This window comes from Charadrius vociferus, unplaced genomic scaffold, assembly GCF_000708025.1.
Source record: "Charadrius vociferus isolate BGI_N301 unplaced genomic scaffold, ASM70802v2 scaffold306, whole genome shotgun sequence".
NCBI lineage: Eukaryota > Metazoa > Chordata > Aves > Charadriiformes > Charadriidae > Charadrius > Charadrius vociferus.
Window position 1 is genome coordinate 1,207,759 of NW_009648963.1, and position 14,721 is coordinate 1,222,479.

At 34.9% G+C, this 14,721-nt stretch overlaps 1 protein-coding gene across 1 annotated transcript in view; it reads left to right on the forward strand.

The window, feature by feature from the left end:
- Positions 1-14,721, forward strand: part of CPEB2 (cytoplasmic polyadenylation element binding protein 2) — a 69,875-nt gene that overhangs the window by 34,815 nt on the left and 20,339 nt on the right. The window contains exons 4-5 of the mRNA XM_009887657.1: positions 5,808-5,858; positions 13,358-13,381. Coding sequence (XP_009885959.1) covers positions 5,808-5,858; positions 13,358-13,381 — 75 coding nt within the window. The remainder of the gene's footprint in view (positions 1-5,807; positions 5,859-13,357; positions 13,382-14,721) is intronic.

Sequence of the window (14,721 nt, forward strand, 5' to 3'; positions counted from 1 at the left end):
TAGCCCTTAAAACTATTTTGAGAGAATTAAAATATTGATAACCTGAAATAATAGGCATGGTTATTAAAACTCTTTTCTAGACATACCTCTTGCGTACTTGCATTTTTTTCCCTTCTCCTCCTATAAATACCAGTGCTTCTGGATGTCAAGACGTAGAAAACTTGGATTCTAGACACTTCAGAAACAGGAAAGCCAATACGTTTGGGCTAAAACAATTTATGGAAAAAAAAAACTTTGAAGAAATGGTTATATTTTGCATGGAATATATATTAGAGTTGAGGAGCATGTGGTTTAATGGAATTCATTATCTACTGTTTTAAACATCTTTCTAGTAAAGACTGCGGTCTTTTATATGTAATTTAAGGGCTTGTTTTTCAAGGCAAGAGTATCGAATATGTACTTGATTTACAATTCATTTCTGTTTCCTGACCAACTCTCTTCTAGCTCTGCAAGCTAGATGTAAGTTAGCACTGAACTTGAATTAGCCCATAGCTATGTTAGTGGGAATATTAACTTCATGTCAAATTTTTCTCCCGTTTCTTTGTGAGGGGCAAACCAAATTTTGTAGGCAAGTTATGCAAATATATTTTTTTGTATAGCTAGTAGTAAATAATAAAAGTAAAACACTATTATGCAGCTTATCTATGGGGAAAAATAACTTGATGCACTTAGAAGTCTGTCTTGCTTTTGCTTGGTTTTATTTTCCTTTTAAATTCCTTTAGTTGAGCTTTTCAGCTTTTAGACATCTTTCTTTTGAAAGCAACCTGCTGGCACATGCTCAATGAAGTAAAAAGAAAAGCATTGGTGACTCAGCAACACAGTAGAGAACATTTTCTTTCTCTGCATATGGTAACTTCTGTCAAAGAGATTTGGTTTTTATTTTGTGTTATGAAGCTGTAAGGTTTTAAAGTTAGGCAGTTGCTTCCTAGAGTAGTTCAAATTGAGCTCAGAAAAGAGTTTCTGAGGCTGAACAAAAAAGTATGGAAGGAAAAACTTCACTCTTCGTCGTATACAAAGCTTTGAAATTGTGCATACAGATAGTTTCCTCTTTCTGTCATAGAAACTTTTTATGATAAAAGCATATATTTAAGACTGATTTGCCTAAATAGACTGACTCTCAGAGACAACACATTTGGCCTGATTATGACTTACATAATTCTTACACAAGCATTTGAAAGTGTAGTATCTAGGCTTTCTGTAACTAGGTGTTGTCTAAACATGGGTTTGTCCTGTTGTCTTAACTACACTGATTCAAAAACTGAGCTTTCTGAAACTGCTGCAATCCTCAGCTATTCACTGGTCCCTTAAAGTGGGTTGGGAAAAGCTTAACTTGGAAGCTTTTTTCCTTCCAGTAAGGAGATCTCTTGATAAAAGGAAGATGGGAAGAAATTTTGTGAATCTCAGTCTATTAATTCAACCATTTAAGACTTCTTTTTTTTTTTTAAAAAAAAGGGTGTGTGTGCATGAAATATCAAACTTGTGAAACCGTGAGTCAGCAATGTTTAAAGTGGTTGTTACATTAAAATATTTGGGATAGATTTAAGTATATGGGGATTCCTCCAACACTTTAGTTAAATAGGAATAGAAAGTATGCGTTTCCAAAAGTAGATATGAATTTGGCTTAAAATGAAAAGTGAGTAAGCACAACTACATCTGTATGCTCAGAAGCAACTTACAAAAAAAATTAAATTTCCATTGCCCATATTAGTAACATGAGATTACAGAAACTAAGTTAAACGTAGCTAAAACTGTTTGTTACTCTTTCCTCATGGTTTGGATTAGCAAGACTTCTAACTGGATTTAGTGGATAAACTAGCCCACCAAAATTTATTTGCAAGCTTTTTATTTTTTTCTGTCCTTACAGAAGAATACATTGTGAGAAATACATACCAGCAGTTCTGGTAATATTAGTCACGTTTAGATGTGGAAGAGGGGGCTAAGTTCAGTAGAACTCTAGTTGCATAAGAAATGTCAAACATACCTGGTTCTCCTTAGCAATACTATTTTGAATTTAGCTATGATACGTGAGAATTATTAATTAGCGGTAACAAGATGAAGCTGCAAGTTCGGGTTTGCACAGAGAAAATTTCTATAATGTGATACTTTATCATAAAGTACTGTAATATTGGGCATTGTATTTGTACCAGATAGCAGCATGGTTCAAATTTTGGATGCTGTAGAGTTAAGTTCTGTAGACAGTCAGTGAAGTGATTACTTTTCATTTCTCAGGAATGGAATATGTCTATTATTTAAATCTTAGCTATTCTCTAACTAATTTGTAGTTGATTTTAAACTAGTAAAACATCTTTATATATTAATAAAATTTCTCTTTTATGCATGCGTAGGCCACTGAATCACTAGAATATCTATTGAACAGTTTATATGACTTTAGATTACTGACATTGAAGTAGAATGGTATTAGACAGGATTTGTGGTGAGGGAAGCTCTTCATATGATACTTTTTTTTAAAAATGCATCAAACAACATGCAGTGAAAATAACTGACTAGAAAGAAATATGTGATAGAAGTAATTTGTCATAATTTAATAAATGAATAATAAAATGTTATTATTAATAAAGTGTCCTACGATTACTCCCATCTTCTCTATTTTATATAGTGATATTTTAAGTGAGGTTTAGTATTGCATATATCCATTTAACTAGAATAATGTGTTCAAAAATAGTGTAATCTGAGCTCTGTATAAGACTGATCTTGCACCCAGTTCCACACATGAAGTCTTCCGAATTTATGTATATTATTAAATTCAGGTGGACGCCCTAGAAACGCAGCATTTTGCTTCAGCAGATTAGTCTGAGGGATAAGAACCTAATTTAAGGTGTCAAATAGCAGTGATTATATTTTGAAAAGATACTAAGCTTCTATATTAAAAATGTTTTTAAGGTTGTCAGCTCAAGTACTAGACAAGGGAGTAAACACAAATACTAAGTTCACCAGAATGCAATAATACAAAGTATGATTTCACTGAAATAACCATGTAAATAAGACTTAAAAGAAGTATCACTACAGCTGTACACGTACTGAATACTCTGTTACTCATTTTCCTTTCTAAGGCTCAAGTCATTCATTATCTGAGTGAGCAAATTCATCTCCGTAACACAGCGAGATTGGGTTTCTTTGCGTTTGTGTGGCTCGTAGGTTTTACACTGCAGGAGTGGGTCCAGCTCGGTAGCGCACTCTCTCCCCGCTACTGAATGAGGTGTGCCGTATTATTTCAGCTTTTTCAGTTTGGTACCTATGTTTCAGCTGCAGCTTGTCTGTGAAGCTATAGCGGGGCGGGGGGAGCAAAAGAGTGTAAAACCACAGTTGCAAACCCAGAATCTACTATCTTTTAAAACAGCTTTCCTCTCCAGGTGTTGACACTGGTGGGCTTCTCTCTCCTGCTAGGCCTTAAATCTGACCCCTTTTTCTGTAGTAATTACGGGGAAAAAAATGTATCTTTTGTCTCCCGTGAAGAATAGAAAAAGAAGATAAATGTATACAGACGGGGAGAAAGACTGTCACCACAGACTCAAGGAGGTTCAAGATGAGATAATAATTTCTCACAAATTCTATTGTTATTCTAGATAGTTACAGCATTCTGATTTGCAAGAAACAGCTCATATTGTTGCAAGCATTTCTATAGCACCACATATAAACACGATGGTGACAGTAAATAATCTTGTACAATCCTTGCTGTTCAGCAAATGAAATGAGTATTACCTTTATAGACCAAAGAACTAAGAAGTAAAGCAAAGTGACTTGTTATACACCAGGTTGAACAAACCGGTGGCAGCTCCCAGATTACAAATTAAGGATGCCTTGTTCCTAATTCTTTTCTCATTAGTCCAGCATGCATTGCTAGAAGGGCAGAATATTTATAGTTCAAAAAAACATTAAGTATAGCTGTAAATGTTGAGCATGACAGAAAAAATGGCTTGTATTTTAAAACTGGACATCTTGAAGATAGGGAACATGAACAGAGAGGCTCCTGCAAAGATTTTTGTTTAATATCTTGTCTAAGCCTGCTGAAAAATTCTGTGGAAGTTAGAGAAGGCGGCAGAGTCCCTTTGGATGCATTCATCTGCCCTTTTCCAGGAGATTGCCATTGCCCTTCACCCCTTTCTCCACACTTTCAAATTCCAAAGCAAATAGATCCTGCCTAATCTGCAGGTGTTCTGATACCATCAATTTTTATAATAATGAAATCTGTGGGAAGAGAAATAGTACGTAGCTGTATGAAAATCTTTTTGCCACAATTACTGTAAATAATAAGGCTGAATAAAATATCCTAAATGATCTTAATCTTGCTATTCTGAAATTTTGAGTGTAAGAGGTCATAATGTATATTTTTTCTATAGGTTTTGGTAGGAAATTATCACATTGGTTTCCTAAAGGGGAGGAGCAAAACTTAAACCCTATTACTTACAGATTTTCAGCAAAAAGATTTTTTATTTAACCTCAAAGGTGTCCCTTGGGACACAGAATTACTATTTGGAGAAATTTCCAGTCTTGCTGCTAATCACAGGGGTTTACCAACAGTAGGGGGTGAAAAAAACCCAACAGTGTATGATAGGAATTGTTAGACAACCTCAATATATGGATTGCTGGCATGGTTTTCTTTTTTTTTTTTTTTTTTTTCCCCCTGTGGGGGTTTTTTTTTTTTTTTTTTTTTAGAAAGAGTGAGCCTTTTTAGGTTATGACAGTGTCTTACTAATACATCTTGCAAGCCATCTGCATATATTTTCCCCTTTAAACCTGTGTGAGTTCTAAACACCCATTCCTTCCAGACTGGATTCTTCTTTATGCCTCCACAAACATTCTCGTTTCCTCCAAAAGATTTAAGTGTTTAAGTTACAGCTTTTTTTTTTTAAATATGCTTACAGATTATAAGCAAGCAAGTATGTTTTAATAGCAAGATAGATGGAAATGTAGTTTTTTGCACATTAAAGCACACTTCTTCCAAACACAGCAGCTATTGTAAACGTCTCTCTAGGTCAGTGTGCACTACTGGTATGTTTGCAGCTTCCTGTAAACAGAAAACGTCTCCTTTAATAAAAAGGAATTTGTAGTGAACAGACACTTTAGCTGTGCATTTTAAACTGTTCATCTAACTATTGAAGTGTAACATGCTACCAACATAGTAAAATGCAATACTTGAAAAATTCTAACGTCAGGATATGGGGGTTTAATGTAATTTTTATTCAATATAAAATGTTCAAAATGTTACGTAACATATGCTTTAATTTTGTTAGTTCTGTAGATAAAACAGTACTCTAGTTTTGCCAGACTTACTGAGAAATATTGAATGCAATGGTTATATGTAATACACCAAGATACAGTCATAAATTGATTAATAAAATTTTAATGCCTTAATTGCTATTTTTCTTAAATTGATTCAGTAGTGAAGCACTAAACTGTAGAAATGCAACTCTGTTAAGCAATGTGCATAGTACAGTTATTCACAGTCACTATGAAAGAGAAGGCTAAAGCAGTCAGCACTATTTCTGGGTGTCATGAAACAAAAAGTGGCTTTATCCTATTGGAGCTGATCCCAAAGCACATTGCAGATCTTATGACCAGAGAATTAAGGTTAAGAAGTCTGTTCTTGTCAGCTTTAACTTAGGTCAAGGGTATTGTTGGTTAATGTGCTTGGAGTTAAATATTAGCTCTTTATTTCCCTTAGGCAAACTGGAAATATAGTTTATATTTAAATTCTAATCAGTGATTTTTCATTATTTTTTCTAGCAGAATAGCTAAACCCTCTGCATTTGTTTTGTTTTGTTCTTTGGTTTTTGTTTTCTTTTAAGGTCGCTTGAGTTATCCACATCCAGGGACTGACAATCTTCTGATGTTAAATGGTAAGTGCTAATCTTATAACAGTTTCTAATTATCTCTAGCTTAGCTTAAATCTGACATGTTGCTATAAAATTATGCTATTATATTCTGTTATTGAATTACTTGCCTCTAGTCTTCAACACTGATGGGACTGTTGCCATTTTTCAGAGTTGAATGGCAAGAGCTAATCTTGCAACAGCCTTTCATTATATCTAGCTTATTTGAAATCTGAAATGGTTGTAATGCTCCGCTATTCTTTTTTGTTCTCAAGCAAACCAGTGGTATGTTCTCCAAAAATCTGCTCGTAATCTATTATGCAGAAACAGGAATTAGAAAAATTAGAATGCCAGAAAAGCATGTTTTTCTATCTTGTGTAAACAAAGGTTGAACTAGATATTTTCTATTATACTTATGTGAAATATCATTTTCTTTTTATGGGGTTTTTTGGAACTGGCTTTGTCAAATATGTTTCTAACTGTGAAATACGCTGAAGTTAGAGTTCATGTTCACGTTCCTCTCCCAGTAGGTCAAACTTCATGAACATCTGCTACTCAGTGAAGGCATGAACTTTAGCCTTTGTTCAAGGCTAAAGAAGGAAGCAGAGCTTGGTAATCCATCTAAGTCAATAATAAATCAGGGTTTTTGCACACAAATGTTTTCTACATTGGGAAAAATTAGAGCTATAATGCCACAGCTTCCCTAGATTAGAAAAAGTAGAAGCTGTTGTGCACAAAGCAAGTACGCTTTGTCGTTGACTTGGTGGGTCTAAACGTTACCAGTAAAGACCTATTATTAAAAATACAGTCAAAATAGTTATTTCAGGTTTGTGGTTCTGTGGAGCTTTTTCTTTAATTGCCTTACCCTTCTGCACAGTGATTTACACTTATGCAAATGGATACAAAATGTAAAAAATATATAATTTGCCTTGTGTAACACTGAGTAAATGTTTAAATTCTAAGGAAATTCAGGTTTAGCTTTCTACCCAATAAAGGAAAATATTGCACAACAGACATTTGAAGAATAAGCCCCTTTGATATATTGAATAGCTCTTTAAGATAATGGAGTATTTTGAAAAAGTGAAAACAGCTACTTAACTATTGAAATAAAATTATGGCCCACACAGGCCATAATCCTGATTCCTGGTCAGAAATTACATTGACTGTTGATGTGCTGGGTGCTACAACATTTACAACAGTTAACTTTCTGTATTTAATTGCAACTGTAAGACCTATTCTGCAAGCTGGTTTGTTGAGGCGGTATGTGTGCGATGGTAATTATTTGATTTATAATGAAGTGTTAGATGAGAAGGTATTAAAAATTAAGCAATCTTATGAGCAACTGTGAAATATTTCAGTGCAGTCAGTGTAAGAAATGTTTATTTTTTTAACTTGTTTGTTTTAATACTTAGAATGGTGAGCTTCTCTCTTTGTAGTGTTGCATGCTAAAAGAGCACATGGGAAGCATTGTTACTCTATGAAATATCTAGGAAAAAAGGTTTTTGCTATTGTCACAGACATTGGAAAAATGCATCTCAGTGGTACCAGTCTATCCTGAAAATCTTACCACAGAGCTAGCATAGGCACTGAAGAATATCGTGGTTTTGTTATTAATGCTCGTGGGGTTCCCACTGTAGTTTGGAAGTTAGCACTTAATGTGACTGCTGTCCTCTCTAAAAGCTGTAATGTTATTTCTAACCTTCAATAGGTGAAATTATTTTTATTTGAATATCTAAATTTGAATATCTAAAAGACAGGTGCTGCAACACCTAATTTTTAGGTGTGCCTTTTAGAATTTAATTCAGAGCCTTGGTTTAGACACCTAGGCTCTCTACCGTGTACCTGGAGAGTCTGAGGTACCCATCAGTGCAGTCTGGTGCGATCATGTGTACCGTTTGGAGCCACCTCAAGTTGGAGTGTCTGCACTGCAAGCTCCTTACAGCTGGAGAGCAGAAGCACTGGCAACAGCTTCTGGGAAGCTCCAGTTGCTCAGACTCTGCACCACCTTTCTTTCTCAGCAAGAATCGAGGGGTTTCCTCCAAATGTGCGGTAATGAGAATTGCAGCCTGGGCACTTGCTGATAAAGTTGTAGACTTCATTTTCCTTCTCTGTTTAAGTGGATTCAGGTTAATGTTTCCCTGTGTCCCTGTAGTTGGTGCCTTGGAGGGAGGAATAGGGAAGAGGAGAGTTGGTAATTCAGAGACTTGGATTTGTCCCTTGCTTTCTCAGTAAGTGTTTTAGTCGCTACAAGGAGGAGCAGGAATACCAGACCTTCATGTAAGAAGGGCACCAACATTTTTAAGGATCCTGGGCCCAGCCATGTATGCAGTAATACTTAACGCTGGATCATGACCTTTACTGGATTTTAGTGGCTTGATTTTAGTGGATTAGTGTCTCTGGATCCCAGTAAGGTTCTGACATGAGCCAGGCTGGAATTCCTAAACCCTGTTAAGACTAAGCACTTCTAGATAAAACTTATTTTTAGCTAGTTTTTCCTCTTCTTAAGTGATAGATCTTTTCCAGCTCATTTAAAATGTACTTACTGAACTGTACCTAATATTAATATTTACAGTTTTCATTATTTAAACTAATGAAGTGAACCAAAGGAAAGCTGATTTATATGTTTTAATGAATTATATATATGATAATTATATATCTGTTTCAGCTCAAGCTGTAAAAAAGCAATGCATTTTTAATGACTGTTATCTCTCAAAAGTCAAAAAAAGATACTTGAGAATGGATTTACCTGAGTACATCTTTAACTGTTGACTTAGAACCTATCTGTACCAGGTAATAATGAAAGAGTCCAATTTGTTGGAGTGTAGCGTGTTTTTCTCCCCATTGTAGGGTTCATCCCCTTCTGTAGTTTTAATGCACTGAATTTTTTTAATGGCTATTGAAAAACAGTTCACCGTTCAATTAGGTTAGCAAGGGAATATTAGACTTTCCATCTTAAAGATACTATAGCTGGTTGTGCTTCTAAAAAAGGGTGGTTTACTTCGAACAGAAGTTATTAAACTTGCTATACAGGAATTGCTAAATGAGTTTCTGTAGTCTATTAGGCATGCCAAACGTGAATGGTCATAACAATCTCTTTCAGCCTTAAAATCTATAAAGATGTGGTTTCTAAAGATATCTTAATAGAATTTAGGCACTCAAATCCAATAGAATAAAATGGGAATTAGGCACCTACCTCCTTTAGTCTAGAGTCTTGGGAAATTTTTGTCAAAATTGTTTATGGATTTCTTTGAATGACAAGTATTAATGAAAAGGCTTCATTACTTCTCTGTCAGCATTTGATCATTAAATCAGGAGTGTTAGCGACAAATAGCATTTTACTTTCTATCATAAATTTTGCAGTTTCCTTGTATTTCAAATATAGGAAGCTTGTCTAGTAGTTTTTCCTGTTATACAACATAATATTTTGAATTCAGCTCAGTCATTCAGTTGAGTTACTTAAATATGTACGTATTTGATCTCTGGTATATATTTGAAATATGTGTCTGAATACAATAGCAATGATACATTTACTATCTGTGTGATAGCATTGCTCACATAATGTTCAAAGTTATATTTATATTGTCTTGATATTAGATAAACGTGCACAAAAAGTGTATTTACTTCTGTCTCATATTTCTGTCTCTGAGCTGATTTAAGCTGCAGAAAGGAGGTATTAATTTTTTTGACAGGTTTAAGCCTTATTAGGGTGCAACTTCAGGGGTATAGAAACAGAAGGGTTTAAGTATAAGGGAATGTCTATTGTATATACAGCACTCTTAATGTTGGAATGTTCCAATGTGTTATTAGACTTCGTTTTTATTGGGCATCATTACACTTCTTGCATGTGTTGCCCCATTTATATTTTCTAGAATAAAATTGCATCTCATGTACTTTCTCACTCATTTGAAATCTTTCAGAGGTTTTGGCTAATTAAGATAGCCAGCTTTACAGACTAAAAGATAAAAAATATTTCTGTATGACTTACTCTTTGAATGAGTCCAGGAAGGAAGGAAGAAGTTGAATGTCTACTTTTTCTGTCCTTGTAAATCAATTATTTGCCTATGGTGTCTGGCCTCTCCCAGAGGACTGTCTCCCCTGCAGTTATTTATCTAAACATGTGCACTAATTGTGTAGATGTATATATTAAATACATAGAATCACAGAATAGTTTGGGTTGGAAGAGACCTTTAAAGGTCATCTAGTCCAACCCCACTGCAAGGAGCAGGAACATCTTCAACTAGATCAGGTTGCTCAGAGCCCCGTCCAACCTGACCTTGGATGTTTCGACGGATGGGGCATCTACCGCCTCTCTGCGCAGCCTGTGCCACTGGTTTACCACCCGCATTGTAAAAAAAAAAAATCTTCCTCTTCTAGTTTAAAGCCATTACCCCTTGTCCTATTGCTGCAGGCCCTGCTAAAAAGTTTGTCCTCATTTTTCTTACAAGCCCCCTTTAAGTACTGAAAGGCTGCAATAAGGTCTCCCTGGAGCTTTCTGATATATATATATATTTATTTATATATATTTTTTTATATATATCAGAAAGCTATATAGAAGCTATATAGAAATATATATATATATAAACTGTATGTATAGCTAAATCTATAATTAAATATATATGTGTATATTTGTACAGACCACATTCACTGTAAGCATATGTGCTCTGAAACGTGCGTGTTATTTCAATAAATACAGAAATATTTCTGATTGAATCTAGTATCTTCAGGAAGAATAATCTCATTGATTACAATGTACTAAAAGTTTGATTCAGAGGAACTGTTTTCACAAGTATTATCTGGCCTTTGAAAGAAAGGGTTTTATGTGTGTGTATATATATATGTAATGGGGAGAGATTAAAATACTGAAGTTTCATGAAGATAGGATATGTTTGCTTTAGCATCATATTTTTAGTAACAGCAAGACTTTGTATTTACTGTTATTTAAACAACTTACCTATGATATAAACACTGTGGTCTTAAAATCTGGATAAAAATAGGGAAAAAAAAAGAGTTTTGCAAAAACATACATTTTGATGTTAATGAACACATTTATTGCAGCAGTGCCTACAAACTCTCTTAAGAATTGGATCGCATTTTTCTAGACACAAAGTGACAGAAAATCCCTGCCCAAACTAGTTTGCAATCTAAATAGACAAGACAGATAAATATCAGGGAAGGGGATTTGCCATACAAGTAAAGTAAATAAAGTGACAACATCAAGTACAGTTGTTTTCCCATTTTCTCCGATTTCATTATTTTGCTGAAGGAAAAAATACCCATATAACTTTGGTATATCATTGTAATTTCCATACATGTGTATATATATTAAAAAAAATACTGCAGCAGCTACCCTTTTAAGTTGAATTGCATTGGGATTTTTGTAGCATTTTAATAACCCTTTTGTGTTTCTCCTTAAAATACTGTTGTTTATTTTTAAATACATAAAGAAAAACAGTTAAGGTGTTGTGTAAGAAAATATTTTTATGCATGTCAGCTTGTCTAAACTATGAAAATAAAGTAGCTGAGCTGTTTTGGTGGGCAGAAAGAAGCAGAAGTGGCGGAAGAGGAGAAAAATGAATTGCTAAAGCGTGTTCCAAAAGGTGCTTATTATGCACTTGTATATTTTTCATTGAGAGAGAGCATGGCACTGCAGTCATTGCTACGGATGTGATGCACTTGAATTTTCCCTGGTTACTCTAGTTTTATTTGTGGAAGGGAAAAAAGAGGTATATGGGGGTTAGATAAGGGCTTAGTGACGCTACTGCTAATGCTATGTGGGAGTCACTTTGGCCAAGAGTCAGAAAAGATTCGTATATGCTGCAACGCTGACGTAGAGCTGCGTGTCTTGCAAGTGCCTGAGTTCAGAGGAAAACAAGTCTGAAGTTCGGCATTAGTCTCCCTGTGCAGCAGCAGCTAATGAGAGAACTAACCACACAGAAGAATGCATTATGTTTTGTGGATTCTATTTTGATATGGGAAATCTGAATTGAGGTGTTTCCACTTGGTTAGATACTCAAGTCTCTTTTGGAAAGTGAGATTGTCTGTTTTGGCTTACTAGTAGAACGTTGGAGGATCTGAAAAACTTTAAGCAAAAGACTGTTCTAATCAATAGTAGTTCTTTCAGATGAAAGCAAATACATTTGAAAGTGAGTTCAATGCAAGTTGGATAGGAATATGATGACTGTTGTGTAACAAATCAACAATTTTAAGGGAGAAAAGCCAAGGAGAGGGATTTTGAGAATTCCGTAAGCAATCCAGTGAATTCCTAATGAGAAAGAACCAAGATAACAAAGCAAAAAAAAAAAAAAAAAACAAAAAAAAAACCCAGAAACACTACAACGCTTACTAAAAATTTTGAAACCCCCTGTGCAAATAGGATACCAGGATATAAGTATTTAATTATGTTAGAACCGAACAGTGAATGACAACTATGAATAACTGAGTTTATGAGGCTGCATGTATTTCAGTATCCCAGAACCACAGTTGCTTTTTGGGAGAGATGTATGTATGGAGTCCTAGTAAAATCAAAACAATAATGCTGAGACACAGTAATCTTTAAATGTTGCTATAACATTATGGTTTATAGTGATGTTTTCTGTTTGGATATTTAACTACAGAGCTGCGATGATTAAAGTAATCTTTCTCAGATACAAAGTCTGTGAAACAGGAATCGAAAATACTTTGTGGAAAAGTAACTAAGAAATTACATGCAGCTTAATAGTTTTTGTGTTAGTAATCTGTCTATTTTTAGTTTCCTAGCCTTCGGGCAGAGAAGCAATCACTGTGATCCTCTGAACTGTAGCTATAAGCATGATCTCTTTAAGAATCTTGCAAAACTCAGAAGTTAGGAAAATCTTGGATTTACTTGCAGTCTGTCAGAAATTGTTGCTTTGCCTTTGTGCAGTGTTTTTGATACAATGCTATTTCTTGTGACTTGTGCCCTGATTTTGTTTGCTACCACAAGGAGTCTTTTGTTTCAAACAAAACCTTGGGGTTAATTTTCTGCTAGGTCTTTTCATGAAAAAGGAAGGTCACGGCTTATAGCATTTGCATTGTCACTGCAGAGGACTGTACAAACTGTTCCATGGATCAGGATGTTTCTGTGATTAATTTAATGCTTGCTACATGCTTTTTAAAGTACTATTTTCCTTTTACAATTTCAGTACCTGGTGCGTTATTTAGATACTTGTGTAAGATACAAATCACATTTGTGAGGATGAATTACAAAGTTACTATAATTTATGCATCCATAATTAACATGAAGTTAAGATAAAGTATAAAGATACGGTGAAATATTTTAAAGTATGTTCTTTACAGCAGGTGCTAATGTCAATTTAGTAGTAAAATAGTATGGTATTTAAGTGAGACTTTAGATTAATGCATCCTCATCTACAATTACCAGTAGCAAGTACCAATGAAGATTTTTACTTATCGCTCACCCACATAGTTCTTTGTATCTTAAATATTTTAATATGTGGGCATGATACAGTTATTTGACATTTTACAATTTGTCCTTTGTTTGCATGCAGCAAGGAGTTATGGGCGAAGACGAGGTAATTCACTTCTGTTTGTTACAGTACAATTAATTCTGATTGAGCTGTTATTGATCATTACGATTAATTAATCCAAATTGTTCCTTATAAACGCTTATCTGCATGTTGTCTTAGTCTGGGGAAGATGGAGGGTATGAGGGAAGGAGGGGTGCAGTCTGGATTGTTGCAATCATTGATCTCTTTCTTTTTAGAGTTTGAATTACAAATCCTTTAACCAGTTAAAACACTGTAGTTCTAATCATAATTTAGTTCATGCTAATGGCTACTGCTTGCAGTTGTTGCCCCCTTTAAAAGCATACGGTCTGCTAGTTGTTCTTCTAACTCTTCTTTTGCTTCTGTAGAAGTGATACTCTACAGAGGGAAAACTAAAAGCCTTTCAAAAACTTAGTAAGTTTATGACAACTCTTAGAAATAGTAAGCAGATTTTCGTAGTATAAGCCCATGTATGCTCGCTGACCTTGGAAAAGCTATGCTGATTTAACTGTATGAGGATCTAACCTGCAGTTGTTATAAAGACCATGTAAAGTGCACAGCAAAAACATCAAGATCTTTGATAGCTTCCAGTGTTCACAACATACACGTAAGTTCATGTGCCTCTCTCTTGATCTCCGCACTGGTTCATAACTGGTTGCTTAGTAGCCCTAACATAGAGAGGAATGATGATCTAGGTCATGGTCAATGTACGTAACAGCGCCCACCTGTTTTGATGATTCCTGGCAGATTCTTAATTCTTTTCACTGTCATAAAACAAAAAGAAGCAAGTGTTTAAAAGCGCTTATCCTTTTGATTCACAGTCATCAGGAGGCGTGCGAAAGCCTAGCGAACTACCTTTTTGCTGTCTTCATCCGAAACATTTAAAAGTGAAGAGGAGGGAGAAGAAAGTATTAGTAGTCATATAGAGCATGTTAGTCTAAATGTGCTAATCCGTTGTCTTCTATGTTATCTTAGCGCTCTGAAGGAGCCACAGTGCCTTTGACCAAACCTTTATCCATGTTAAAGTAAAACTGATCTCTCCGGTATCACTTCCGAATGTGTTCTGATGGTTTAATTCATACTGGGAAGAGAGCCTTAGATTCTCTAAGGCTCTCTAATTGTTCTTAGATTTTAATATTGGTCTGTGGGTATGAAATAAATTATTCTGAGGATTATTGTTTGATTATATTTCCCCCTACATACTTGTGTATATTTTAAGTTGGAATTGTCCAAGAAGTACTTTCAGAGAAACACAAAACCATAATTTTCATGGTCTGAAGAGACACCTTCTTTAAGTATAAATTGTATGTTGTATTTTTAAAAAACAGAACAAAAACTTTAGCTCCCTGCCCCCCTTCAATGCTTTT